This window comes from Macaca fascicularis, chromosome 12, assembly GCF_037993035.2.
Source record: "Macaca fascicularis isolate 582-1 chromosome 12, T2T-MFA8v1.1".
Classification (NCBI taxonomy): domain Eukaryota; kingdom Metazoa; phylum Chordata; class Mammalia; order Primates; family Cercopithecidae; genus Macaca; species Macaca fascicularis.
Window position 1 is genome coordinate 138,264,808 of NC_088386.1, and position 26,182 is coordinate 138,290,989.

General features: G+C 51.9%; 1 protein-coding gene across 26 annotated transcripts in view; it reads right to left on the bottom strand.

Annotated features, from left to right (window-relative positions):
- Nucleotides 1-26,182, bottom strand: part of LOC102123544 (contactin-associated protein-like 4) — a 213,023-nt gene that overhangs the window by 95,734 nt on the left and 91,107 nt on the right. For 17 of the 26 annotated variants that reach the window (XR_012420989.1, XR_012420987.1, XR_012420988.1 and 14 more), the window contains one exon: nucleotides 5,507-5,654. The exons of 7 other annotated variants lie outside the window; for them this stretch is intronic. Coding sequence is in view for 7 of the 19 variants with exons in the window: in XM_074008650.1 (XP_073864751.1) it covers nucleotides 5,507-5,654 (148 nt within the window). In the remaining 12 variants the exon portion in view is untranslated. Of the gene's footprint in view, nucleotides 1-453; nucleotides 749-5,506; nucleotides 5,655-26,182 lie in introns of those variants that run through there. 2 more of the 26 variants (XM_074008656.1, XM_045368166.3) reach the window with 1 other exon arrangement.

Genomic DNA, 26,182 nt, shown 5'->3' on the forward strand with positions numbered 1-26,182 from the left:
TGTGAAGCCCACGCCTGTCACCAGCTGTACCTAGAGCCGTGCCCACTCCTCAGTCACCGGCTTCCTCCTTGTAAAGCTGGTGCTCCCCACTGGTGAGTGGCTGCGGTAACACCAGCAGCAGCCTGGCCCCCACCTGTGGCTGCTACAGAAATGCACCTCTCCCAGGCTCCAGGGAAGGCGGCTGCGGCTGTGTCTCCCAGCTCCTGTGTGCCCTGGATGTGGAAGGCCTTCCACGGGTGGGTGCACAGATCTACACGGTTCACACCACGGAGGACCCTGTTAACTGCCAGCATTTTCCTTTTCAGTGTGGGTTCCTCTCCCTCCCACGCTGTTTTATGTCCTCTCGAGGTTTCCCTAATGGAAACCGACAGCAGCGGACCCCGGGCCCACAGCAGGCAGCAGGCAGGTCCGCCGCGGCTCCGGGTCTGTTTTTCTCGTCCTTACGAAGCGCACCTTCTCATTTTAAACAGCTTTGCCGCAGTGTTGATTGTAGACTCATGATCAGAGCTGGAGAACCCGTGCTCCCTCCCCGGCAGGCGGCGTTTCACCAGATGAGCCTCACGCCTGAAAGCTGCTGTTGCTGGGTCCACCCGAGCCTGCCCGCCCTTCCTGGTTTGGCGTCCAACCTGGAGCAGGTCTCGGGGGCTGCCTCGGGCCCGGGCAAGCCCTCTCCTGGGCCACACCTCTGCTCTCTCCACCTCGCCGAGGAGGCACTCGCCTGCACATCCACTCGTCCATCAGGAGATTCACAAGCACCTGCCACATGGCCCTGGGTGGTTTCAGTTGCCATGGGGATTGATCAGGTTGCCACGGGGACACAGCCAGTTGCCAGGGGAGCATGTAGAATGACACCTGGCCCGGAGGGGCTTGCGGGGGACCCGTGTGCTGATGGAGGAGTCGGTGGGTAACGGAGGGTGGGGTGAGGGAAGACAGCAGAGAGGCACCTGCCGAAGCACCCCTGTGTAAGGAGTTCGAAGGTGGGACGTGTCCCCGCTAAACTGGTGACTGGTGGGCGAAGGGTCAGCGCTGGGCACAGGGAGCCTCAGGACGGGTGACGCTCCATTCTGTGGTCTGGGGATGCTTGTGATGTTGTGAAAACTTATGCAGCTGCACATATTTACGCTGTGTGCACATTTCTGTATGTACCTCAGAAAACTCATTCCCAAAAAGTAATGACTGAAGGTTGGGTTGGGGACTGTGCAGGCATCGGTGGGCGGGTTGGGCGGGGGGCCTGACGCTACTGCAGACGACTCAGGGAACCTGGGCCCCAAGGAGCTAAAGAGACCGATGAGGAACAGAAATCCCGGAGTTTTCAGGATGTCAGATAAGAGAAGAAACAGCTGAAAGGCGGAAGCATCCTTCTCTCGTAAGAAAACAAAACTGGCTGAAATGGGTTGGAACCCAGTGGTCAGCTGAGTCCACACGGAGAGAACCAGGTAGTGTGAAGAGATCACGGCGCCTGCCCCAGGACAGTCCAGACTCCGCTTCCTTCCACCCATCACCCGCCCACCCCAGAGTCCACCCCCTGAGGTTCCTCTAGTGAAAATGCTGCCTGGAAGCCACGTGTGTGGGAGCCTGTGTGTGTCAGGGCCTGTGTGTGTCGGGGCCTGTGTGTGTGTTCGGCTTCTGTGTGTCAGGGCCTGTGTGTTTCGAGGCCTGTGTGTGTGTTGGGGCCTGTGTTTATTGAGGCCTGTATGTGTCAAGGCCTGCGTGTGTCGGGTCCTGTGTGTGTCGAAGCCTGTGTGTTGGAGCCTATGTGTATTGAGGCCTGTGTGTGTCGGGGTCTGTGTGTGTGGAGGCCTATATGTGTGTCAAGGCATGTGTGTGTCGGGGCCTGTGTGTGTTGGGGCCTGTATGTCTAGGCCTGTGTGTGTGCAGCTTGTGTGTGTGCAGCTTGTGTGTGTTGGAGCCTGTGTGTGGCGGGGCCTGTGTGTCTTGGGGCCTGTGTTAAGGATGTGTGTGGAGATGACTGCACAGAACAGCCCGGGCCTGAAGGGGCTTCCTTTCCCCAGTGGAGCTTATCCTGGCAGAACCATCTGCACCCAGCGGACAACACACCTCCCTGCTGGCCCAAGCTCCTGCTGGGTCCCCGGACCTCCTGGGCGGCTCCACCTGCAGCCGGGTCCTCGGCCTGCACACCCAGTTCAGGGAGAATTCTGCTGGGTCAGTGTCCAGAGAACCCTGGGCCCTGAGATCCGACCCCACTGGGCTGCCTCAGTGGGGCTCCTGTGGAGTGGACTTAGCCAGAATCCCCCACTCTGAGGTCTTGGCTTCGTCGTTTTCCGTCCTAACCTTGATTCCTGACCTTGACCTTCCCGTGTGTGGGCTGCACCCCCAGCTGCTTCCTCTGCTACACCTGGTGGGAGCCCGTCTCTTCTCCATTGTAATCACCCTGCAGGACGTCTGCTCGCCTTCCCAGCAAGGTCTTCCCGGGCATAATCGCCCTGCAGGACGTCTGCTCGCCTTCCCAGCAAGGTCTTCCCAGGCATAATCGCCCTGCAGGACATCTGCTCGCCTTCCCAGCAAAGTCTTCCCGGGCATAATCGCCCTGCAGGACACCTGCTCGCCTTCCCAGCAAGGTCTATCCCTGTGGTAATCGCCCTGCAGGACGTCTGCTCGCCTTCCCAGCAAGGTCTATCCCTGTCGTAATCGCCCTGCAGGACGTCTGCTCACCTTCCCAGCAAGGTCTTCCCGGGCATAATCGCCCTGCGGGACACCTGCTCACCTTCCCAGCAAGGTCTTCCCTGTTGTAATCGCCCTGCAGGACACCTGCTCACCGTCCCAGCAAGGTCTTCCCTGTCGTAATCGCCCTGCAGGACGTCTGCTCGCCTCCCCAGCAAGGTCTTCCCTATCGTAATCACCCTGCAGGACGTCTGCTCGCCTTCCCAGCAAGGTCTATCCCTGTCGTAATCGCCCTGCAGGACGTCTGCTCGCCTTCCCAGCAAAGTCTTCCCTATCGTAATCGCCCTGCAGGACGTCTGCTCGCCGTCCCAGCAAGGTCTTCCCCATTGTAATTGTCCTGCAGGACGTCTCTTTGCCTTCCCAGCAAGGTGCAGGATACACTCTTCTTCAACACCAGGAATCCAAAGCGTGTACGAGGAAGCCTGGGGTGTGATGCGGAAGGGGCATGGGAGACCCACAGAGCCCTCAGGAGAAGCCACAGAGGTGACACCCAGGGGATGTCCCCCTCCCCGCTGGGCCTCCAGGGCCCGAGATGCCGCTGGGTTTATCCCAGTGCTAAGGATGGGCCTGGAAACAGCAGCGTGCACAGGACCGAGGCTGGGGGAGCTGTTTCCTCCACATCTTCCGGGGCGAGGATGAGCATGGAAACCTGGGGGGCGGGGAGCAGCATGAGGCGTTCTCCCCAGCTCAGGACAGCATACGGAGGACGGGGCCTGGAGTGGGGTTGGAGGGTGAAGTGGGAAGAGCTGGTCTCCTCTCCAGCTGTGGCAAGACCTGGCATTTCCACCTCCCGGAGCCATCCCGGGGCCACTTTCAGAGTCCTGCTGGTGCACTGTCTTCCGAACTCCCTTTTGCCAACTCCCATGTTGCCGGCAGCACAGTTGCTGAATTTAGGGGTTTTCTGATCCTGGGCCCTGAGGGTGCCATCTGCTCATGCAGCCAGGGAGTCTAGGGCTGAGAGCGAGCGGCCCGAGGTCCCTCCTCCCCAACGGGCACTCTGCCCGGGAACAAGGAGCATTAAGGTGCTGACCGGGGCGGGGAAGCCACAGCCACATGTTCCCAGATCCAAGAAACCCTGCATGGGGGGTCTCAGCTGGAGGGAGCGCCTTGTGGACTCAGAGGTGTCCAGGGGTGTGTGGAGGCGGTCAGAGGAGGAAAAAATGGCTCAATGTCCCTGAGCCGGTGGCCAGGCCAGGAAGGACGTCTGAGCCCGCTGCGGGGGGTCGGGCAACATCAGCACTGCCGGCCCTTCTCGGGGCATCTGCCCCAACAGTCCCAGTGAGGCTCAGCTCCGGGCACCCCCACGTCAGATTCTCCTGGGACAGGACAGTCTGTTCTGTTGCTTTTCACAGCTGCAAGCACCCCTTGGGCCCTGAGAAGCAGCTTCTGGTCCCTCCACTGAGCCACTGGGTTCCCCCCTGCCGTTTCTCACTCTGGTTTGCACAGTCCCAGCTCCGCTCCTTCCTTGTGAAGAAAACACTGTGCACTCATCTTCCACATCAACCCAGAACATTCTCTTCCCATCACCAGCTCCCGACAGACGTGGATGTGGTGAGTGAGTGATAGCACAGCTGCCACCGGTCGCAGGCAGGCACCCCCGGACCTCAGCGCCCCACCAGAGAGGCCACCCCTGGGACCTCAGCACCCGGCCACGCCACCCCCGGACCTCAGCACCCGGCCAGGCCACCCCCGGACCTCAGCACCCAGTCAGAGAGGCCACCCCCGGACCTCAGCACCCGGTCAGAGAGGCCACCCCCGGACCTCAGCACCCGGCCAGGCCACCCCCGGACCTCAGCACCCGGCCAGGCCACCCCCGGACCTCAGCACCCGGTCAGAGAGGCCACCCCCGGACCTCAGCACCCGGTCACGCCACCCCCGGACCTCAGCACCCGGTCAGGCCACCCCCGGACCTCAGCACCCGGTCAGCGAGGCCACCCCCGGACCTCAGCACCCGGCCAGGCCACCCCCGGACCTCAGCACCCGGCCAGGCCACCCCCGGACCTCAGCACCCGGTCAGAGAGGCCACCCCCGGACCTCAGCACCCGGTCACGCCACCCCCGGACCTCAGCACCCGGTCAGACCACCCCCGGACCTCAGCACCCGGTCAGCGAGGCCACCCCCGGACCTCAGCACCCGGCCAGGCCACCCCCGGACCTCAGCACCCGGTCACGCCACCCCCGGACCTCAGCACCCGGTCACGCCATCCCCGGACCTCAGCACCCGGTCAGCGAGGCCACCCCCGGACCTCAGCACCCGGCCAGGCCACCCCCGGACCTCAGCACCCGGCCAGGCCACCCCCGGACCTCAGCACCCGGTCAGCGAGGCCACCCCTGGGACCTCAGCACCCGGCCACGCCACCCCCGGACCTCAGCACCCGGTCAGAGAGGCCACCCCCGGACCTCAGCACCCGGCCAGGCCAACCCCGGACCTCAGCACCCGGTCAGAGAGGCCACCCCCGGACCTCAGCACCCGGTCAGCGAGGCCACCCCCGGACCTCAGCACCCGGCCAGGCCACCCCCGGACCTCAGCACCCGGCCAGGCCACCCCTGGACCTCAGCACCCGGCCAGGCCACCCCTAGACTTCAGCACCCGGGCAGACAGGCCATGAGGGGGTTGTGGCATAACTGGATGCAGAGAGAGACAGAGAGAGAGAGACAGAGAGACAAAGAAACTGAGAGCGAGAAAGAGAGACAGAGAAAGAGAAAGACAGAGACAGAGAGAGAGAAACAGAGAGACGGAGAGAGCCGCAGGCAGCAGGCTGTGGGCTGTGAGCAGACTCGCAGTGGCCGGTCCTGTGCCCCATGCCCCGGGGCCAAGCACTCACTGTGGGCACATCCGTAGGCCTCCACGCGCATCCCAATCCTGCTGTCTGGGTTCCAGGCCACGGGCAGGAAGCGCAGGTGCCGGGCCTCCAGGGGTGGCCACAGCCTGTGCTGTACCACGCTGTCCGCATTCGCATTTCCCAGAAAGCCCTGCAAGAGAGGGGGCTCAGTGGCCGGGGTCTGCCCCTCCAAGGAGAACAGGCTGCAGGCAGGACCCTCCCTCCCGGGGTCTCTGCCCCTCTCCTCTTTTCAATCTCCCGTCCCCAGCCCACCCGCTTCCCAGGCAAAGCGGCTCGCGGATCACTCGGACTGAGACGGTGCCGCAGCCACGGGCCCCCGGGTTCCTACATTGAAATTTAACCCCCAGACAATGGTTTTGGAGGTGGAGCCTTTCGGAGGTGTTGGGGTCTCAGGGCGGAGCCCACGATGGGATGGGTGTCCTTGTGGGAGAGACTGGGGGAGAGGTAACCACCAGAGAGGGGCCTGGACGTCCACCCTGACACCAGGTTTGCCACGCCCTGACTCCGGGCTGCCGGCCTCTGCACTGAGAAGCGAGTCTCAGTCCTTGATGAGCTGCCGCACCTGTGCTGCTTCGTTGCAGCGGCTTGAACAAGGGACCAGGGCACACCCCATCAGGAGGCAGGAGATGAGAACTCCCTCCAGCTGTCCTGGGGCTGTGGCAGTGACCGGGGACGGCCTCCAGCCCTGACCCACAGGGTCTCACAGGTCTAGGCCCCGGCAGGAGCCAGGCTAGGCCTCAGCTCAGCAAAGCCTCTGCCTCCGCGCCCGTTTCCCTCCTGGTCACGCTGTTCTGAGGCCTGCGAGCCGGCCAGGCGGGTTCACTTTCTGAGCGGGAGATGCTGTCTGGCTGCCCCACTCCCCACAGAGAAGCTCCGGTCCCAAGGCCTTCCCCACAGAGGCTCCGGTCCCAAGGCCTTCCCCGCAGAGGCTCCGGTCCCAAGGCCTTCCCCGCAGAGGCTCCGGTCCCAAGGCCTTCCCCGCAGAGGCTCCGGTCCCAAGGCCTTCCCCGCAGAGAGGCTCCGGTCCCAAGGCCTTCCCCGCAGAGGCTCCGGTCCCAAGGCCTTCCCCGCAGAGGCTCCGGTCCCAAGGCCTTCCCCGCAGAGGCTCTGGTCCCAAGGCCTTCCCTGGTACGAGGCCACTCTAAATGTTCTCAGCACCATCCCAGCGCCCTGACCAGGGCGTTTCTGTGAGGCTTGTGTTTGGAAAACAACGCGTAAGCTTCATGCCTAATCTCCAGGTCACAGAGTTTCACCGTAAAACACACGCTGAGGACGCACAGGACGAGAACCGCAAGGGTGAGACCCCCGGAGTCGCAGTCAGAGGAGCGTGTGCTGGGGCAGGGCGGGGCGGGGTGTGGGGGCCACAGCGGTTCCAGCCTCTCCCTCCCCTTCCTGCAGCCTTGGCTTAGGGCACAGAGGGTGGGGTAGGCGGGAAGGCCACGCACGGACTCGGGAGGCAGTCTGGGCGTCGGGTTTCCCAGAACAAGACAGACTCCTCAAGGATACCCTTTTAAAAATCTCTATCAACGTTGAAAATACTTAGCACAAAGCGTTATAATATCAGGATGTGAGGACATCCCCAGACACCAATATCAAACGCCATTCACGAAGTCAGAGTCAAGGGCACCTTGGGAGGGGTTATCTGCAGCGCCGTGAGTGAGGAGGACGCGTGTAAATTCGGGTTACTATTAAAACACAGAGGCAGCGCCGTGAGTGAGAAGGACGCGTGTAAATTCGGGTTACTATTAAAACACAGAGGCAGCGCCGTGAGTGAGGAGGACGCGTGTAAATTCGGGTTACTATTAAAACACAGAGGCAGCGCCGTGAGTGAGGAGGACGCGTGTAAATTCGGGTTACTATTAAAACACAGAGGCAGCGCCGTGAGTGAGGAGGACGCGTGTAAATTCGGGTTACTATTAAAACACAGAGGCAGCGCCGTGAGTGAGGAGGACGCGTGTAAATTCGGGTTACTATTAAAACACAGAGGCAGCCCTGTGAGTGAGGAGGACGCGTGGACGCAGCTGAAAGTTCTCTGAGCCTGTGAGTTGGCGAGCGGTGAGAAGGGTCTGACAAACGGTAAAATGCTCAGCTTCCCAACTTCACAATAACAACAGAAAACAAATATAAAGAGCAAGAAGACCCCATGTTTCCTGATCAATCTGAGACGGCTCAACAGGCTCCTAAGCCTGGGTGAGGGGTGGGGCGGACACCCTGGGAGTGGGGTGAGGGCTGTCCCTGCGGAATCCACTGGCCCCGGCAGCCGGGAGGCCGGGGTGCTCAGGAAGCCGAATGAGCCGCCACAGCCTCCAGTCCTCATGGCATACTTTGGATCACATGTGAAATGGAATTTTTTCTAAAATATTTGTAAATTGAGGGCTGTGTGCGTGTATGTGCAAGGGTGTTTGCATGTGTGTGTGTCTATGAGTGTGTGCCTGTGTGTACATGTGTGTGCATGTGTTTGCGTGTGTGTGCATGTTTGTGTCTGCATGGGTGTCGGGGGTGCATGTGTGTACGTGTGTGCGTTTGTGTGTGTGTTTGCGTGTGTGTGTATGTGTGTGCATGGTACCTCTCCATCATGTAGGCGTTTCTGTCTTCCATGGACAGTTGTTCTAACCTCCAATGTGGATCAGAATCGCTCTGTGGGGATTTCTACGTGGAGACTCTGGACTCATCACTGCAGGACGGTGGAGGTGGCAGCCACGGGCTGGGAAGGCCCAGCTTGGGGATGGTCGTCCGGCCAGAGCCCTCACTCCGGCCCCTGCAGGCTGAGGTGGGTTGGTGTAAAGCTGCAACCAAATTTCAGCTTTAAAAATAACCATATCATTACAGTGTAAATAATTCACTTAAATTTAAAAAAACAGTTCAGTGAAAAAAGTAAAGATTTAAATTTTGCTCATGTCCATCAAAAGCAGGAAAACACTTCTGTGGGAACTCTCTGTCGGCCTCCCTGGGATTTCTGTTTTGAGGGTCTTTTTTTCCCATGAGGATCACATTGATGAAAGAGGCGCCTTTCACCAAGGTCAGAGGTGCCTTTCACCAGGGTCACTCTGACAGGCGCCTTTCACCAGGGTCACTCTGACAGGCGCCTTTCACCAGGGTCGCTCTGACAGGCGCCTTTCACCAAGGTCAGAGGTGCCTTTCACCAGGGTCACTCTGACAGGCGCCTTTCACCAGGGTCACTCTGACAGGCGCCTTTCACCAGGTCACTCTGACAGGCGCCTTTCACCAGGGTCACTCTGACAGGCGCCTTTCACCAAGGTCAGAGGTGCCTTTCACCAGGGTCACTCTGACAGGCGCCTTTCACCAGGGTCACTCTGACAGGCGCCTTTCGACTCCTAGTTTAATTGTTACTTAATAACACGAAGCAAAATACAGTCATGTAACTTCCACGCAAAAAGCTCCATTAACAAGGCATCGATTTAGCATTAAAATTCCAAGCAACGGCGGCATTCTCAGCGCCATGCCAATCATCCTGACAGCTGTCAGTGCTGGAGTCCGGCCTCGGAGGTGCACGAGGGACCCGGGTTTACACCTGATCACTGCCTGGTCTGGGAGAGCCTCCGCGCCTCCAGTTCTGTGAGCACAGAGCATCCTCGAGTGCTCTAATCCCTGTTTCGAAAGTCAATTGAGTATTGAATAGTTTTCCCAGGTGGAAATTTAAATTTGCATTTTAGAAAGAGAATCAAAACTGACAAAACTTTCCAAGTGTCCTGATATTGTTCTTACCCTGCAAACAATACGTTTAAGTGCCTTGGATGAAGGATTCCATCAGCCCCTCTGGACCTCTTAAATCCAGCCGGAAGCCCTCACTTTGGGCCTGTAAGCTCTGTTCTTGGTATTCAATCAACGGCACCACATGGTTACATGATCCTGATGCATTCTCCCATGCTAGGGGTGGAGAGAGGCCCCAGAGCCTGAGTTAAGCTTCCTTCTACCTGGAGCCTGAGCAAAAACTCCGCATCCAAGCCTCCATCACGTGTCAAAGGAAGTCACAACTTAAGCCCAACAGCAGCCCTGCTTAAGCCTCCAACATTAGAGACCCCGAGTTCCACGCACTGCAGAACAGGAAGGCAGCAGTGAAATGAGCCCTTTATTGGATGTGCCCCACCTTCTGATTCTGTACATTTTGATCACATAATCACAGTTCACCGCACTGAGGTCAAGGAAGGAGGCTCTTCTATTCTGTAATAATTGGATCAATGAGCATGACGAGCAGAGCTTCCTGTCTATCGTCTTCTACTCCAGTGAGCCCTGAGTTGGCAGGTCATTGCCCTGCCTAACGGAGTAACCCTGGGGACTGGTGTCTGAGCCCAGGAGTCCTCATCAAACAGGACCATGGACAGAGAGCGAGAGCTACCGTGGGAGCACGGTACATCCCAGGAGGTGTCACCACTATCCCTGCAGCCCCCAAGGCGAGGACTGTCCGACCACACCTGTGAACGGAGACTTAAGACTGATCTCGCAGGATGATTCGCTAATGAGCCTTTTGGTCCCAAGCACCTGCGAGATTCCTCACTGCCAGCCTCGGTTTTGTGTCTGTAAACAGGCCTGGAGATGCCTCCGTCCCGCGGCCACCAGGGTGGTGCCCACTGTGAGGCCTCAGGTGAGCGGCCACTCCAAGGCTGCTGTGTGGCTACTGTCACCGTTCCTGCCGCTGAACCCACTGAGCCAGACTTGGGGTTCATATCCAATGCGTCCCTTTCAAGAGAGAAGATATAAATAGCAGCTCCTATAATCAAAAACATATCATTCAATGCTTATGATATCAAATGCAAATTTTATTTAAAACTACTAGCAATTTTGAACCCTAATGACAAGAGATATTAAGGAAATCAGCCTAGGCTGTTGACCTCCCATTCTGAAAGCAGGGCTCTATTTGGTGGGATTAGAGGCCAAAAGGGAAAAAGGGCTCTCGAGCTGCCCATTCCATCGTTAGTCCAATGGAAGCAAAATACGCTAATTAGTATTTTTATTTGCTTGTTTGAGAAAAGATTTTGTATTTCATTTCCCTAAAAGGAAAACTTAAGGTTTCTAAATTTGGGGGGAAAAAATTTAAACCTTTGTGTTGACTACACCAAACAATGCACAGATGGTGTAGCTTTCACCTGTGAGCCCGGAGTCGCTGGTCTTTGGCTCTGTCACACTCTCTCTTTGTACACAGGTGTGCACATCCATGCATTCACACACCCACACGTGTGTATGCACATGGCACGGATGCACACACATTCATATCACCTGTGCACGCACAGACACGCAGACATGCACACATATGGCTGGTAGTTGTGGGGCCATTTGAATAAAGCTGTAGACTTCACCATCCTTCATCCTAAACTCACTGCACATCTCCTAAAAACAGACCTTCTCCAAAGTGACTAGAATATCATTGTTGACACCAAGCCAATAATAATATATAGGATATAGCCCATATTTAAATTTCTCCCCAAATACAGGACAGAGCCCATCTTGTGTTTTTGGCTCATGGTTTTGATGTTTTGAAGTGTCTAAGTCAGGGGACCCATAGCCCCTGGCATGTTCTGGGTTTGTCTGAGGGTCCCTCATGGCCAGGGTTGGCCACACGTTTTTGGCAAGAACACGACATGAATGGGCTTGTGGGCCTTTTATTGTGGCTCATGAGGCACAGACTCAGACACACCACTCCTGTTGACATTAATTCTGATCATGTGGGGAAGGAAGTGACTTTTCTCTTTGCAAGTAACTAATAAGGGCGGTCTGATTCTGAGAGCCTGTGAACATCTTGCTCAGGAAGCAGCGTATGCAACGGTCTCAGCGCCAGCTGGGATCCTCACCTGGGTCAATGACTGCACTGGGTCTAGAGGACGGCAATTCTCTATCGTTAGCATTTTTACAGCCAGGGCCCTCAATGTCCTCCCGTCAGAACGCCCTCCCTCCTCCTCCCTTTGACTGTAAGATGCTGATGGTTTAATGCTCCCATGGGATCCACTGTGGTTGTTACCGTTTCCTATGTTCAAACGGCTCCACATCTGCACATGAGAATCCCTTAGGTGAGTCCTTTCAAGCACCAAAGTGCTTTCTTGTCTGGTGTCATCAGAAGGTGCTCCCAGCTCAGCCTGGGCATTACCCGTCCCTGCCCAGAATCAGTCACTTTTCTAAGGAGCCCTTAAAATACACATTCCAAATACACATTCTGACGCTGTCATCTGCTTTAATATTTCATGAGAAGTAGCATACAAATGTGTCATTTCATAAATCTTGTTTCTGTTAAAAGAATATTTAATGAATTTATATTTGTTTTAAATATATTCAGGTCTTATATTCATACAAATGCAACTTATTTGAATTTTAAGAAATTGCATTCTGAAAGTTATATATAACTGTAGCTATTTCCTTAAGCTCTCAGACAGAACAATTGCTCTTATAGATAAATAAATGGAATCAAATATGTTCTGAGGAACCTGGTGACCTAGATTTTGGAACTTATTAGTGTGATGGTCTTATCTCTTACACCAAATAACGATTGTCTAGAAAAAAACAATACGTAGAGTCTGGTGTACCCTATATTCAAACCTGGCTTTGAATCTTCCAAAGCGGGCCTGGATTCTCATGAGTAAGACAATTATGAATGAGTGGACAGCCACAAAGATTTATCCTTGCTTTATTTTCTCAAGTGTGAAGATGTGTTTTCTCTAATAAATGGAAATAACTTTTCTCTTTGAACGTACAGTACCTTCAGCCATCCTTCAGAAGTTCAAACCCTGATACAGCAAGGCAACTGAAGAGTGAGGCAGAATTGCAGGGTTGAAGCTCAGCTCGGAGATGTGTAATTAAGAGGTGGTGTGATTCCTGCTCTCTTAACAGATGGGGACTGGGGGTCTGTGTTGTGGCAAAGCTGCATGAAGGGTTTACCTGAAGGGGTTGTAAGGACCGATGGGTTTGGTGCTAACGATCGGAGCCTACTCACATCTGACACTTTACAGTTTTTACTTACTGGAGACATAGGAAAATCTCAGTTCTGTCCTCAGACATCAGATCAATTTGCCGTAATATCTACAGTTAGCCAATAGCTTTACCATCTCCACAATCACTCTTAAAATTCAACAATCAAAACCGATTATTGCTGAATAAATGATCTGTTTCAGTAAGTCATAGTCTTTGGTGATGTATAAGAGTGACCTAAAGTAGGGTTTTCCGTCTGCTTATTTGCTATAACTGGTTTTAAAATAATATCTTCAGGAATTAATGCCCAATATTAAAGATTAGTCAAATCCTTATTTCCCTTTGTTTGTCAATCCTGCTACTAAAATCTAAATAACCAAGCATAATATCCTAACTCAGGATATCTAAATAATTTTACATTTTCTACACAATTAAATTGAAAATGGGAACAAATAAAAACCAATTATATTGTCCCTGGGCTGTTCAGATGGTCTCTGGAATTCTGTAACCTGTGCCTTCTGATTGGGGTCCAGATAGATCATCACAGCCCAAAATGACCTGTCAATAAGAAGTTTATTGATAACAATTTCCTTTCAGAAACTTTTGCATTTGCCATTTTTGTTTAGAATTAAAGAGTTAAACTCCACTTATTTCTGAAGCACGTATGTCTTCAGAGAGCATTTGATTTAAATACATGAGGGATGCTTGGTTAGAATGATGAATCCCATTAAAGAATGTTTTTGTTTGTTTTTGATAAACATGCGTTAAGTTTCTAGATGTGAATACTGATCAGTTGCACATGTGATCTCATTTTTATACTCAAAGAAAATGTTGTAGAAAGCGTGTACCAAGCCACAGGTGTGGGTTCCCACGGGAACATCATTGGTGATGATTTTAGAGGGATTCTCCTCTCACTTACGCAGCTCGCCCTTTTTAAAACTGTGCTGGTTGAACAGCAGGATGCCATTTGGACCTAGAAGCTCACTGGAGTCAGGCATTCCCATCTGGGCTTGGTGTCTTCCCGGGCTGCCCTGGCCAGCCTGGTCTGAGCTCTGCCTAGTGTTTTGTTCAGAGTTTCAGCAAAGCCGATGGCACCTAAAACCCAGTCACAAGAGGATGGGGAGCCAGCAAAGGTGCAGGTGGGGGTGAGGAACCCAAGGGGGTGCTGCCAGCACCCAGGGAGAGGGTGACCCAGGAGCCGAGGGCATGGCTCATGCAGAGCCCCATGCTGGAGTGATGACTGGGGGATGCACAAGCCTGGCCCAGAGGAAGACAGCGTGGGCGAAACCAGAGGAAGAGAACTGTGGGTGAAACCTGCTCCCTGACTCTGTACCTTCCCCCTTCCAGCACCCTCCATGCACTCAGGGGCCTGGCCCGGCTGAAACCACCAGCAAGAGCATCACTGCACAATTTGGGAGGGGTGGGGGTGCAGAAAATGGCTCTGGGGGAATCTGCAGAGGCCCCTGTGGGCCCCACTGTGGATCCCTGGACCACAGTGCTGGGGATGGGGTCTGCAGAGGCCCCTGTGGGCCCCACTGTGGATCCCTGGACCACGGTGCTGGGGATGCGGTCTGCAGAGGCCCCTGTGGATTCCTGGACCACGGTGCTGGGGATGGGGTCTGCAGAGGGCCCTGTGGGCCCCACTGTGGATCCCTGGACCACAGTGCTGGGTATGGGGTCTGCAGAGGCCCCTGTGGGCCCCACTGTAGTTGCCTTGACCACAGTGCTGGGGATGGGGTCTGCAGAGGCCCCTGTGGGCCCCACTGTGGATCCCTGGACCACGGTGCTGGGGATGCGGTCTTCAGAGGCCCCTGTGGATTCCTGGACCACGGTGCTGGGTATGCGGTCTGCAGAGGCCCCTGTGGATCCCTGGACCACGGTGCTGGGTATGGGGTCTGCAGAGGCCCCTGTGGATCCCTGGACCACAGTGCTGGGTATGGGGTCTGCAGAGGCCCCTGTGGGCCCCACTGTGGTTGCCTGGACCACGGTGCTGGGTATGGGGTCTGCAGAGGCCCCACTGTGGTTTCCTGGACCATGGTGCTGGGTACGGGGTCTGCAGAGGCCCCACTGTGGTTGCCTGGACCACGGTGCTGGGTACGGGGTCTGCAGAGGCCCCTGTGGGCTCCCTGACCACAGTACTGGACACAGCTTGTGTCCTCCAAGGGCTGTAAGAGTCCATGCAAGGTGTTAGTACACTGGCTTGTGCATGTTAGCAAGATTGCTGTTATCTGGTTAAAATAACTTGATATTTATAAATCTGTTGTATGAAGACACTAATTAGTTCAAGCATTAGAAACATAATTACCCTAGTGCCAGCGCTCCGTGGAAAACTGGGAAGCAACTAAAATGCCGCCGCTCTAGATGCCTGAACACAAGTCACTACTCGTGTGATCACATTTATCACGTAATCATGTGACATCATCACACAAACAACATCAGCACCAGCGTGTACATCAGCTGGCTTCCTTTTCCTGGTTTGGGGATGCAAGGAGTTTGGAAGTCGCCACTGCGTCCTAACAACAAGTAAAAAGCTGAACAAACTGAAAAATCAGCAACCCTTTGTAGATCTGGTGAAGAAGTGAAGTCACAGTGCAAACCACCGCCTCCTAAACAGGTGGGCACAGAGAATCGACACTTTCCAGAGCGGTAACCCACAGGGCCTGGCACCAGGGCAGGGGCTGGAGCTGGGATTCACACCCTGCTGCACACTTGGTGTGGGCCAGTCTGTGCGTTAAAGCTTCAGGGGACCCTGTCTCAGTGAGTCCAAAACTGGTGTGAGTTTTACTTCCGAGAGCTGGACCAGATTCTCACAGTGAATAGTAGAGAAAAACCCTCATGCTTCTGGCAGGGGAGGGAAGAGGGAACCTGCTGCTCGTAGACTGACCTCTCGAGAAACTTTAGAATAAGTTTCCTACAGAGAAGAAAAATAATACAGGTCAAAAACTTGTATCTGCCAGAGCCTGGGGTTCTCCTTAGCAAGGCCTGCCCTCCAGAGACAACAGGTAACAGAGTGTAAACCACAGGGTCCCATCAGGACCCAACAGCCCCCCACCCATCCCGTACCACCCAAGGGGGACACAGAACTGACCTGCCCCGGGGCACAGGCTCTGGAAGGCTGAGGCTGGTCCAGCTTCCCCTCCCCATATCTCAGCAGCCCATGCCACTAAAAGCTGCTTTGCAGCCATTTCTGTTACTCATTATATCATGTGGGCTATAAACACAGCATTACAAGGCACACCGCAAAGCAAAAGGAAGTTTAAAGAAACAGTTCAAACATCGTGACCAGACTCAGATACCACAGGGATGCTTTAATTCTCAGACCAGAAATTTAAAACACCTGTGACTAATCTGCTAAGGGCTCTCATGGATAAATTAACATCACAAAAAACCATGGACAACGTAAGCAGACAGGTGGAAATCCGAATAAACAGCCAAAAAGACCAGGAGCTGTCAGTCAGCAACAAGCACTGTGACAGGAGCTGTCAATCAAATCACCATGACAGGAGCTGTCAGTCAACCAAAGCACCAAGACAGGAGCTGCCAACCACAAGCACCATGATAGGAGCTGTCAGTCAACCAAAGCACCTTGAGAGGAGCCGTCAGCAAAAGCACCATGACAGGAGTTGTCAATCAAAGCACGATGACAGGAGTGAAGGGCTTGGTCAGGCTTGTGAGTGGACACCACTGGAACCTCCGAGCTCAAGGTTGCAAAAAAACTGAAACAGAAAGAGACAAAGGCTGAACAAAAAGCCAATAAAATATTCAGAACTATGTGAAAACCAGAGGAGAATAAACAGGGAAAGGAACAGAAAAAATATTTGAAACAATGATGACTGAAAAGTTTTCCCAAATTAATGTCAGGCACCAAACCACAAATTCAGGCATCCAGACCTATCATTTTCAAGCTAAAGAAAATCAAAGATAAAGAAAAAGTTCTGAATGAAGCCAGAAGAAAAAGAAACACCTGACTGCCAGAGGAGCAAAGATAAGAACAGCGCCTGACGTGTCCCCAGAAACCACACAACAAAATGAGAGTGGAATATTGAAAGAGACTGTTAAGAGAAGAAAACCACCAACCTAGAATTCTGTTCTCTGTGAAATTATCTTTCAAAAATGAAGGAGAAATAAACATTTTCTCAGACAAACAAAAGTTGAGGGAATCTGCTGCCCATAGACTGGCCTCTCAAGAAACTTTAGAATAAGTTTCCTATAGAGAATGAAAATAATACAGGTCAAAAACTTGGATCTACATAACAAAACAAAGAGCATCAAAGAAGCAATCAGTGAAGGTAAAATAAAAACATTTTTCTCATTCTTATTTGACCTAATGGTACAGTTTGTTTAGAACAACAATAGAAAAGTGTATTTTCTTTTTTTTTTTTTTTTTTTTTTTGAGATGGAGTCTCGCTCTGTCGCCCAGGCCAGGCTGGAGTGCAGTGGCGTGATCTTGGCTCACTGCAAGCTCCGCCCCCCGGGTTCACGCCATTCTCCTGCATCAGCCTCCTGAGTAGCTGGGACTACAGGCGCCCACCACTTCGCCCAGCTAGTTTTTCATATTTTTTAGTAGAGATGGGGTTTCACCGTGTTAGCTAGGATGGTTTCGATCTCCTGACCTTGTGATCCGCCCATCTCGGCCTCCCAAAGTGCTGGGATTACAGGCTTGAGCCACTGCACCCGGCGAAAAGTATTTTTTCTAATGCATGCATATATACATATACATGTATATATTATATATTTATAGGTATGCTTACCTGTCCCACATACAAGTGAATGGATTGGAGCAATGATATCATGGATGGGGAGGAATTAGGATTCCTTCAATACTGGTGATGTGGCATACTGGGGCAACTATTAATTTTATCTTTAAAGAAGTATAACTGAGGCCAGGCATAGTGACTCACACTTGCAATCCCAGCATTTTGGGGACGCACAGGTGGGAGGATCACTTGAGGCCAGGAGTTCTAGACCAGCTTGGGCAACAAAGCAAAACTCTGTCTCTACAAGAATTTTTTAAAAAATGTAGCCAGGTGTGGTGGTATGCACCTGCAGTTCCAGCTACGCAGAAGGCCGAGGATTCTCCTGGAGAGATGCCCATCCTGGAGGTGTTTTTCCCAAGCCCCGGGACCTGACCTCCCCATCAAAGCTCTAGGGGTGTGACCTTCCACCTCAGTGGGGCTGGATGAGAGCTCTGACTCGAAGATTATTCTCAGGCCTAAAGGTTTGGACATCTCGGGCAGCCACTTTTCTTGCCATTCTCTCCCTTCTGGAGTGGGAACGTCCGTCCCGTGCCTGTCCCACTTCTGTACTTTGGAAGCATGTGAACTGTTTGACTTCACAGTTTCACAGCTAGAGAGCAGTTTCCCTCAGAATGAGTTGTACCTTGAGTCTCACTCATGCCTGATTTAGGTGATCATTAGAGGAGACTCTGGGTCTTCGATGCTGAATTGATGGTGGAATGAGTTAAGACTTTGGGACTGTTTGGAAGGGAAGAATGTGCTTGGAATATGAGTAGGACTTGAATTGGGCAGGGGAGGACAGAGGCAGAATGCTGTGTGTTAAATGTTTGTGTCCCCCTAGATTTCACAGGTTTCACAGGTTGAAGTCTACCTTGGGGAGTGATATTAGAAAGTGGGGCCTTTGGGAGGTTGTTGGGTTGTGAAGGCAGAGCCCTTGTGAATGAGGTCAGTGCCCTTGTAAAAGAGGCCCCAGAGAGCCCTCTCTCCCCTTCTGCCTCGTGAGGACATGGTGAGAAGACGCCACCCAGGTACCAGCAAGTCCTCCCCAGACAGCGAATCTGCCGGCCCCCTGGTCTCGGACTTCCAGCCTCCAGAACTGTGGGAAGGGAGTGTCTGTGGCTTAGTCTGCACCCTCAGCCACGTTTCATTACAGTGGCCCACGGGGATGGACACGGCCACTAAACCACGTCACTGTCACGTGGTCCTGTTAACAAACGTCCCTCGGTCCAAATGTGAGCTGATGAAGATGATGCCTGGAATTCCTCTCCCAGATCAGGGCACTGCAGTGCCGCTTTCCAGGGCCCCAGACTTGGCCTAGACCTTCCCTACCCAGACCCTCCTCAGTCACAGGGAGGCACATTTAGGAAGATGCAGCAGAACCCTGCACACCAAACCCAAGCAAGCTCCCAGCACAACCACGTTTATCCTCAAAGGCAGACAAGAGGCATTGCAGTTGCTCAGGAAGGTTCATATTTTCCTTTGATCCTGATCTTTCTCAGATGTTCTCCCAAATGCAGTGGAAATATAAGAAAACCCATTGAAAGAGTGGACCGAGGCTGGCGGTGGGAGGCTGAGGCTGGAACTGCTTCCCCCTCCTCACAGGCCCTGCAAAGGGCGGTGGACGCAGCGGGGGTCATTCCCAGCCTGCCTCTATGCCGTCTGTGCTCCCCAGCTCTGATACCTGCCTCGTCCCCTCCAGGGTACATGCTGATGGACAGTGAGAATCATTGTTAACTTTGAGTCAAAAATGCAAACGTTAAAATTAATACGCAGATGGCAGGTGCCATAAGAGCTTGGAGTGCTCCAAATTCTCAGTCTCAGGGGCTGAGGGAGACTTGGTTCTTTTTGTTGAAAACATCCGCAGTTTTATAAAACTGAACAGCCTGTGATGAATGGCATTGAACACATTCCACCAGCCACATCCTGATTGAAATTTCCACCCTCATCATGATGATACCAGTTCACACTTTGATCTAAAAATAAAATGGAAGGTCCAGAAAGGAAAATGAGCATAAGAAGCAGCTTGTGTGTGAGCACAGGGCTGTGTCAGTGCCGTTCCAGAGGCCACAGCTGGGAGGGCTGGGCACGGAAACGCCTCCTGTGTGAGAGACGGTGACGACACCCAGCGTCACACTGGATTACTGTAGAGCAGACACAGAGGCACTTTGCTAACTATTTCCCTGCTGGGAGATGACCACAGCACTGATGGCATAAATAGCCCAGAGAAGGGTCTCCGCACAGTCTTCCTACATCACTGATTTTTTGGAAATCAGAAGACTTGAGGTTTTGTGCCAGTGGATCACCAATAAATTTGATCTTTGTCGAGTAAATTAAACGTATCTGGTCCCAGTCTTCCCCACCTGACCTAACGTAAATGACGTGAATGAATGAATTGTGCTGCAGGAATGAATGGATTACGCTGCACGAATCATGAGATCTTTGGCAGCATTCACAGCATGCGAATGAGGTGAGGCCAGCAGTGTCAGCAATACGGCCGCACCCGCTTCATCAACAATGTAGAGCAACGAAGACATTCTTTAATTTGAGTTCAAAAATCACGTTTGTAACTACTGTCTAGCAGCTTGGTTCCAGTTGCTTCTGCAGCACGATGTGTCCTGTCACAACAATCTCATCCTGTAGACCCCATCTGGGACCTGGTGGGGGAGGAACAAATCGTGTGCATTTTTGTTGAAGGCCTTTCAGGCAGCAGCTTGGTTGGGGAGTAGCAGCGATGGCGCCCCGTGGTGGCCGAAGTTGATCCCTGTGGGGCACTGTCACTCACGCTCAGTCTGCAATTCAGCTCAGTCGCCTTCCACGTGGCTTCACCCTCCCTTGCATGGAGGGGATTAACTGCACGTGGGAGAGGCTCAGGCAAGCGTCTGCCCAAAAACTCAGAGCAAGGGAACATGGTCCCGAATCTGCTGTGATCTTCATTTCCTTGCGTATCAGTTCCTGTTGTTCGGAGAATAGAAATGTAAACAAGATTACGAAACCATCACTGAAGACCTCCATGAAGGCGTGGCAGGGCTTGAACGGACTCCTCAAAGACACAGATTGAACCAAACAAAACTCATAAGCAACCATCCCAGGGCTCTGGAAACCAACCAAGGTACTCAACACACTGAGAGGCACTTAGGAAAAGCTGTGGAGCCTTAGCAAGAACGGTGATGTCTATGGCGCTCCTCATGGAGAGGTCTCACCCCTGGCTCATCCACGTTTCCATAAATGGTGGGGGTTGGCCCTGAAAAGCACCAGCTTCCGGCCAAGAGCTGCCTTCACCTGGTGAAGGGAAGACCCTGTGCCCAGCAGAGTCGTCAGCACAGTGGGGACCTGGGAGGCAAATGGGAAGGCTGGGGGGCCCCGGCACACTAAGGTGTGGTCTGTAAGGCGACCAGCTCGCTGCCCAGACATTTCACAGAAAGTGCTGGAGGAGGAGACAGCAGAGTCCTAGTGAGCCCCACCCTCCTCACCTGCTGGAAAGGCTGGGCTCGGTGGAGGTGCCTGTGTTGCTTCTGCATCCACACTGACCACGGGACCAGGCACATGTGCAGCAGGATCCACCAGAGCCCAGCAGCAGGGAGCCCTGGGCAGAGTGAAAACCCCAGTGCCCAGCAGGGAGCCCTGGGCAGAATGAAAACCCCAACACCCACCTCCATATCATGGGGAAGCAAATTCCACAGACTTAGCACACGCAGGTAACTAAACAGACAGAAACAGCATAACAACCACCCCTCAGCAGAAAGGAAAATTAGAATCCAGGGTTGCACAATCTATTGTGTCAGAATGTTAAAGGCCTGTGAAGGAGCAAGAAAGCACGAGCTCAGGTCCAGGTGGCCACGGACTATCTTCATGGGGACCCAGATGCTGGGCTTGGTTGATAAATACTTCAATACAACGATTATGAGTTATTTATAAATAAAGGAGAATGTTACAAAGAATTAAAGGAAAGTGTAGTAACAACGGCTCAACAAATGGAGACATTCAACAGAGAAAGAGACACTTTGACAATGGAGTCAGACTCTTTATCACAATTTGCCTCTGAAGTTTGACTGGAAGCTCCCCAGATCTGGGCAGAGGGGATGAGAGTGGCATGGGGTTCATGTTTGATGTTGCTGGCTCATAAACCCATCCCTCCCTCTTCCCCCTGCGCTGTCTGGGCAAGATGAGAAGAAATTCCAGGTGCTCTCTCTTCTGGTGCTGGTGGGAGGCTTAAAACCCGCAAGCCCGGCCCATGTGTGGAACCCTCCCTGCCTCCCGTAAAACCCCTGATCGGCTTCCTTTTCCTCGCCTCTTAAGGCACTTTTGGACTCACTTGAGAAGCCTGTCAGGACCTCCCTGGAAAGCCTCCTCATGTGAACAATGAACAATGTGGTGCACCTTGACGGGCAGGCAGCATCATCAGCTCAACACTGACACCGGATTCGGGCAGGGCCCATCTGTTCTAAAGGGCATCAGCATCAGAATGAGAGGTAAGGGTGTGCAGAGCAGTAATCACAGTCACCACACGTGTGTGCTGCTGGGCTCACAGCATATGCAGATGCTATACTGATGGTGGTAGGAGCACAGAGGTGGGTTGGGGCTCAATGCACTGGAGCATGCTCATGTTTCACCAGAGACAGGTGAGCACTGACCTGAATTAGAATAAGACAAGGTAAGGCTCACAGTGTAGTCAGTAAAGTAACCTCTAGGAAAGTAAGTCAAAGTAAACAATGACAACAAGGCAAGGGAATAAGCCAGTAGCCCTGAAAATTCCTCTGGGGCCCAGGGTTGGCAGACGGTGGCCTGCAGAGCAGTAGCCTGTGGTAATAACGCAGCCGTGATACCGTGGCCTGCAGGGCAGTGGCCTGTGGTAATAAATGCAGCTGTGCTAACACACAGCCACACCCACTTGTCTACACAATGCGTCTATGCTGCTTTTAGGTTACATACAACTGCAGATTTCAAAAGCAGTAACAGAGACTGTATGACCCATAAGCCTAAAACAGGCATCATTTGTCACTGTAAGTAAAAAAAATTCTGACCCTTGGCTTAACTCCAAAAAGCAATAAGAAAAAAGGAATAGAGAAAAACTTAAAAATGTAAAACTTAGAAACAACAACTAGCAAATCATTTACCCATATCAATAATTACACTTGAATCAACCAAATACTGCTCCAACCAACAGGCAGAGGTTTTCAAAATAGATTAGAATAATTCAATATATATTGTCTATAAGAAAAAATACATTAGTTGCAAAGAAATAATAGATTGAAAATAAAATGATGGAACAAATTATTCCATGCAAGTAGGAAGCATAAGGACAATACTGTCAGGTTATCTGAACAGATACTGTTAGCACGAATGCCCAATGGAAGCAGGCTGGGCCGCACAGTCTTTCTAAGTGCAAATGAGGTGTTCCCTAGGGTGCCTCATGGACTAGGATGTAACGTGTGCAGAACTTTTTAAAACAAAACCATAAAGTATGTTCTCTGACCATCATACAGTTAAATTAGAAGTAAACAATTTAAAAGAATATTTTGGAAGTCACAAAGGATTTGAAAATTAAACATTCTTTTAAAAAACACAGGTTAATTAAGAAATCACAAACAAAACTAAAATGTACTTTGAGTTCAATGAAAACAAAACTCAACATATTTAAATTTACAGGATTATAGTTAAAACATTTCCTAGAGGAAAATTTTTAGCTTAAATGCCTTTAATAGATAATGAGAAAAGCCTAGCATCAATACTGTAAGCTTCTACCTTAAAAAAAAAAAAAAGATAAATAAAAGCAAACTAAATCCAAAGCCATCAGAAGGATAAAAATAATAAGTAACAGAAATTTTAAAAATAGAAAACAGAAAAAAATTAAACAAAACATGCTTCTTTAAAAATATCGACAAAATGAACAAACCCAGAGCTGAACCAATCAAGAAAAAAATGAGAAGACACAAAATGCCAAAACCAAGAATGAAACAAGGGCATCGTGACTGACCCTGTGGGATTAAAAAGATGACAGCGGAATACTAGGATTCCCATTATACTAACAGATTAGACAATTTAGATGAAATAGACAAATTTCTGGAAAGACACACATTATGAAAACCGACTGAAGAAAAAAATATAAAGTCTAAATAGAACTGTACCAAGTGACAAAATTGGATGAATAATTAAAAATATTTTAATAAGAAAAACTCTCTGATCCAAATGGCTTCCATGGTGAATTCCGTCAAATGTTAAGAAATGAATAACGCCAATCCTTCTCAAACTCTAATCCTTTTAGAAAGTGCAGTTGGAGGAAACGTTTCTCCATGCATTCACTTATGAATACAGATGCAGCAACAGCTAACAAAATATTAGTACATCAAACCCAGGTACGTATGAAAACATGTGTACCACAGCCCAGTGGGATTCGTCCCAGGAATGCAAGGCTGGTCTAGAATGAAAATTAATTGGTGTAACACACACTTTTTTTTTTTTTTTGAGACAAGAGTCTTGCTCTGTCACCAGGCTGGAGTGCAGTGGTATGATCTCGGCTCATGGCAACCTCCACCTCCCGGGCTCAAGCAATTCTCCTGCCTCTGCCTCCTGAGTGGCTGGGACTACAGGCATTTGCCACCATGCCCAGCTAATTTTTGTGTTTTTAGTAGAGATGGGTTTCACCATATTGGCCAGGCTGGTCTGGAACTGTTGACCTCAGGTGATCTGCCTGCCTTGGCCTCCCAAAATGCTGGGATTACAGGCGTGAGCCACCACACTCGGCTGTAACACACCATTTTAAAGGACAGTAATACCTATGTGTTCATGTTGACGGATGGATAAAGAGAATCTAAAAACCTGACAACCATTCATGACCATTGTCCCAACAATCTCACAATTGGAAGGTCCTCCTCCACCTGATAAGGTGCCCAGGGACACCTACCCCTAACCCCCTGGTCACCAGCAAGAGGCCTTTCCCAGTAGCACAGTAAGTTTCATGTTATCTGGAGTTTCTGCAGAAGAAATCGAGCCTTAGAGTCATGGTCTCACAATCCCACCCAGGCTGTGAGGCACAGAGCAGGTCCACCATCTGGACCCCAAGGGGCTCTCAGGCCCAGCAGGGCACACCTCTGGAGAGGTGCCACGGGGCTGGGTGGGAGTGAGGCTCCTGCTCCACTCCAGAGCTCCTGAGGAAGCCACTCCCAGGGCAGCCGGGACCTGCCCTTATCCTGCCCAGCGCCATGGGTGCCGGCTTATTCACAGTGAAATTTGGAAATGGGATTGTGCCGTGAGTAAGCTTAGACTAGGGTACAAAGAGCCGACCCTGGGGGACACGTCAGGGAGTGTGGAGTCTCCTAAACTCTGTAACTTGGAAATAATTTCAATTTCTAGGACTAAGGCCAAATGATGATGATGACAGGACAGAATTAAAGGCGCATGGGACGGATGTCAGCAAATGTTCCGGAAGATGAGGCCAGCTCTCAAACATGGCTGAGGCACTATGTGCTAGGAAATAGTTTTTTTCAGTGAAAACACATATTTTCAATTATAGTGGAAGTTAGGTGATATGAAATAGTCTCTTTATTAATATATTTTAGAAATACATTAACTGCATTGACAAGATTCATTGAGAACTTAGCCAACTGTATTAATTATAGAGGAAAAAATCTAATTTCAATGTTTTTATGTTCTGTAACATAAATTTAAAACATTTTAAAAACATCTTTTAAACATGTCTTAAGCAATTCTGTACTGTGAATCTGAGGATGCTTCGGGGAGTTTATTCTCATCCTAGTGCTGTTGAGATGCTTCACATGGCCCCACTGGCTCGTTCAGAAGTGAAGAGGGCAGCGATGCGGCGGCGTCTGTGAGAGACTTTCTCCTGTGTCAGAGCTGGATGCCAACATCTGTAGTGAACTTCCCCAGCTCCAGCACAAACACGCACTTGGGAAAGGAGCAGCGTCAGTGTGTGTCTGAACACCCATGATCCTTCGACTTCACATCGGGATTCAGCCGTCTGCTCCCACCCATCACAGACCCACGAGCCTGCGACTTCACATCCGGGTTCTGCCCTCTGACTGCTCCCACCTGTCACAGACCCATGATCCTTCGACCTCACATCCGGGTTCCGCCGTCTGCTCCCACCCATCACAGACCCACGAGCCTGCGACTTTACATCCGGGTTCTGCCCTCTGACTGCTCCCACCTGTCACAGACCCATGATCCTGCGACTTCAGGCCCAGGTTCCGCCGTCTGACTGTTCCCACCTGTAACGTCTGGGTTCTTCCGTCTGAGTGCTCCCACACGTCACTGACCCAGGATCCGGCGACTTCACATCCAGGTTCTTCCGTCTGACTGTTCCCACCCATCACATCCGGGTTCCGCCGCCTGACTGTTCCCACCCATCAGGGACCCAGGATCTTGCGACTTCACAGCCGGGTTCTGTGGACTGATTGCTCCCATCCGTCACCGACAAGGCAGGGTTGTCATGAAACGTGGGCTCCGTGGTTGATGTGGTCACATCCAGCCCTCAAAGTAGATTCCGCCGTGGAAAAATCAGCAGGATCTGGCCCCAGGTCTTTCAGGCCCCGTGTGTTCCTGTCTGGCCACTTCCTGCGGGCCATTCTGCCAGCACCCACGGAGCCTCCGTTCACTCCCAGGGGACGCTGGGCAGGATGGAGCCGTTGCAGGAACTCTGAGAAGGTGGGAAGAATGAATTAAAGCGGATCTTCTTGGAGAACTGCTCTTCCTCCGCCTGCGGGAGGGCACGGGCCTCTGTGGGGTGCCTCAGTCCACTCTCTCCCACCTTTATTAGTCTCTAGACAGCCGTGTTAAATATCGACATCCGTTGCTGATTTAGGAGAAAATCTCCCCTCAAAGCAGATTCCAACAAAAATCTTTAAGGAACACTTTGAATTTACTGCTCAGACTAAGAAACACACCAAAATCATGAATATTCATGTCATCCCACGTGGCTGCATTCAGCGTCTGCACCAGGCCTTAACCTGAACAGGGATGCTGAGAATATCGTTTCTCTCTCTGTAACTCA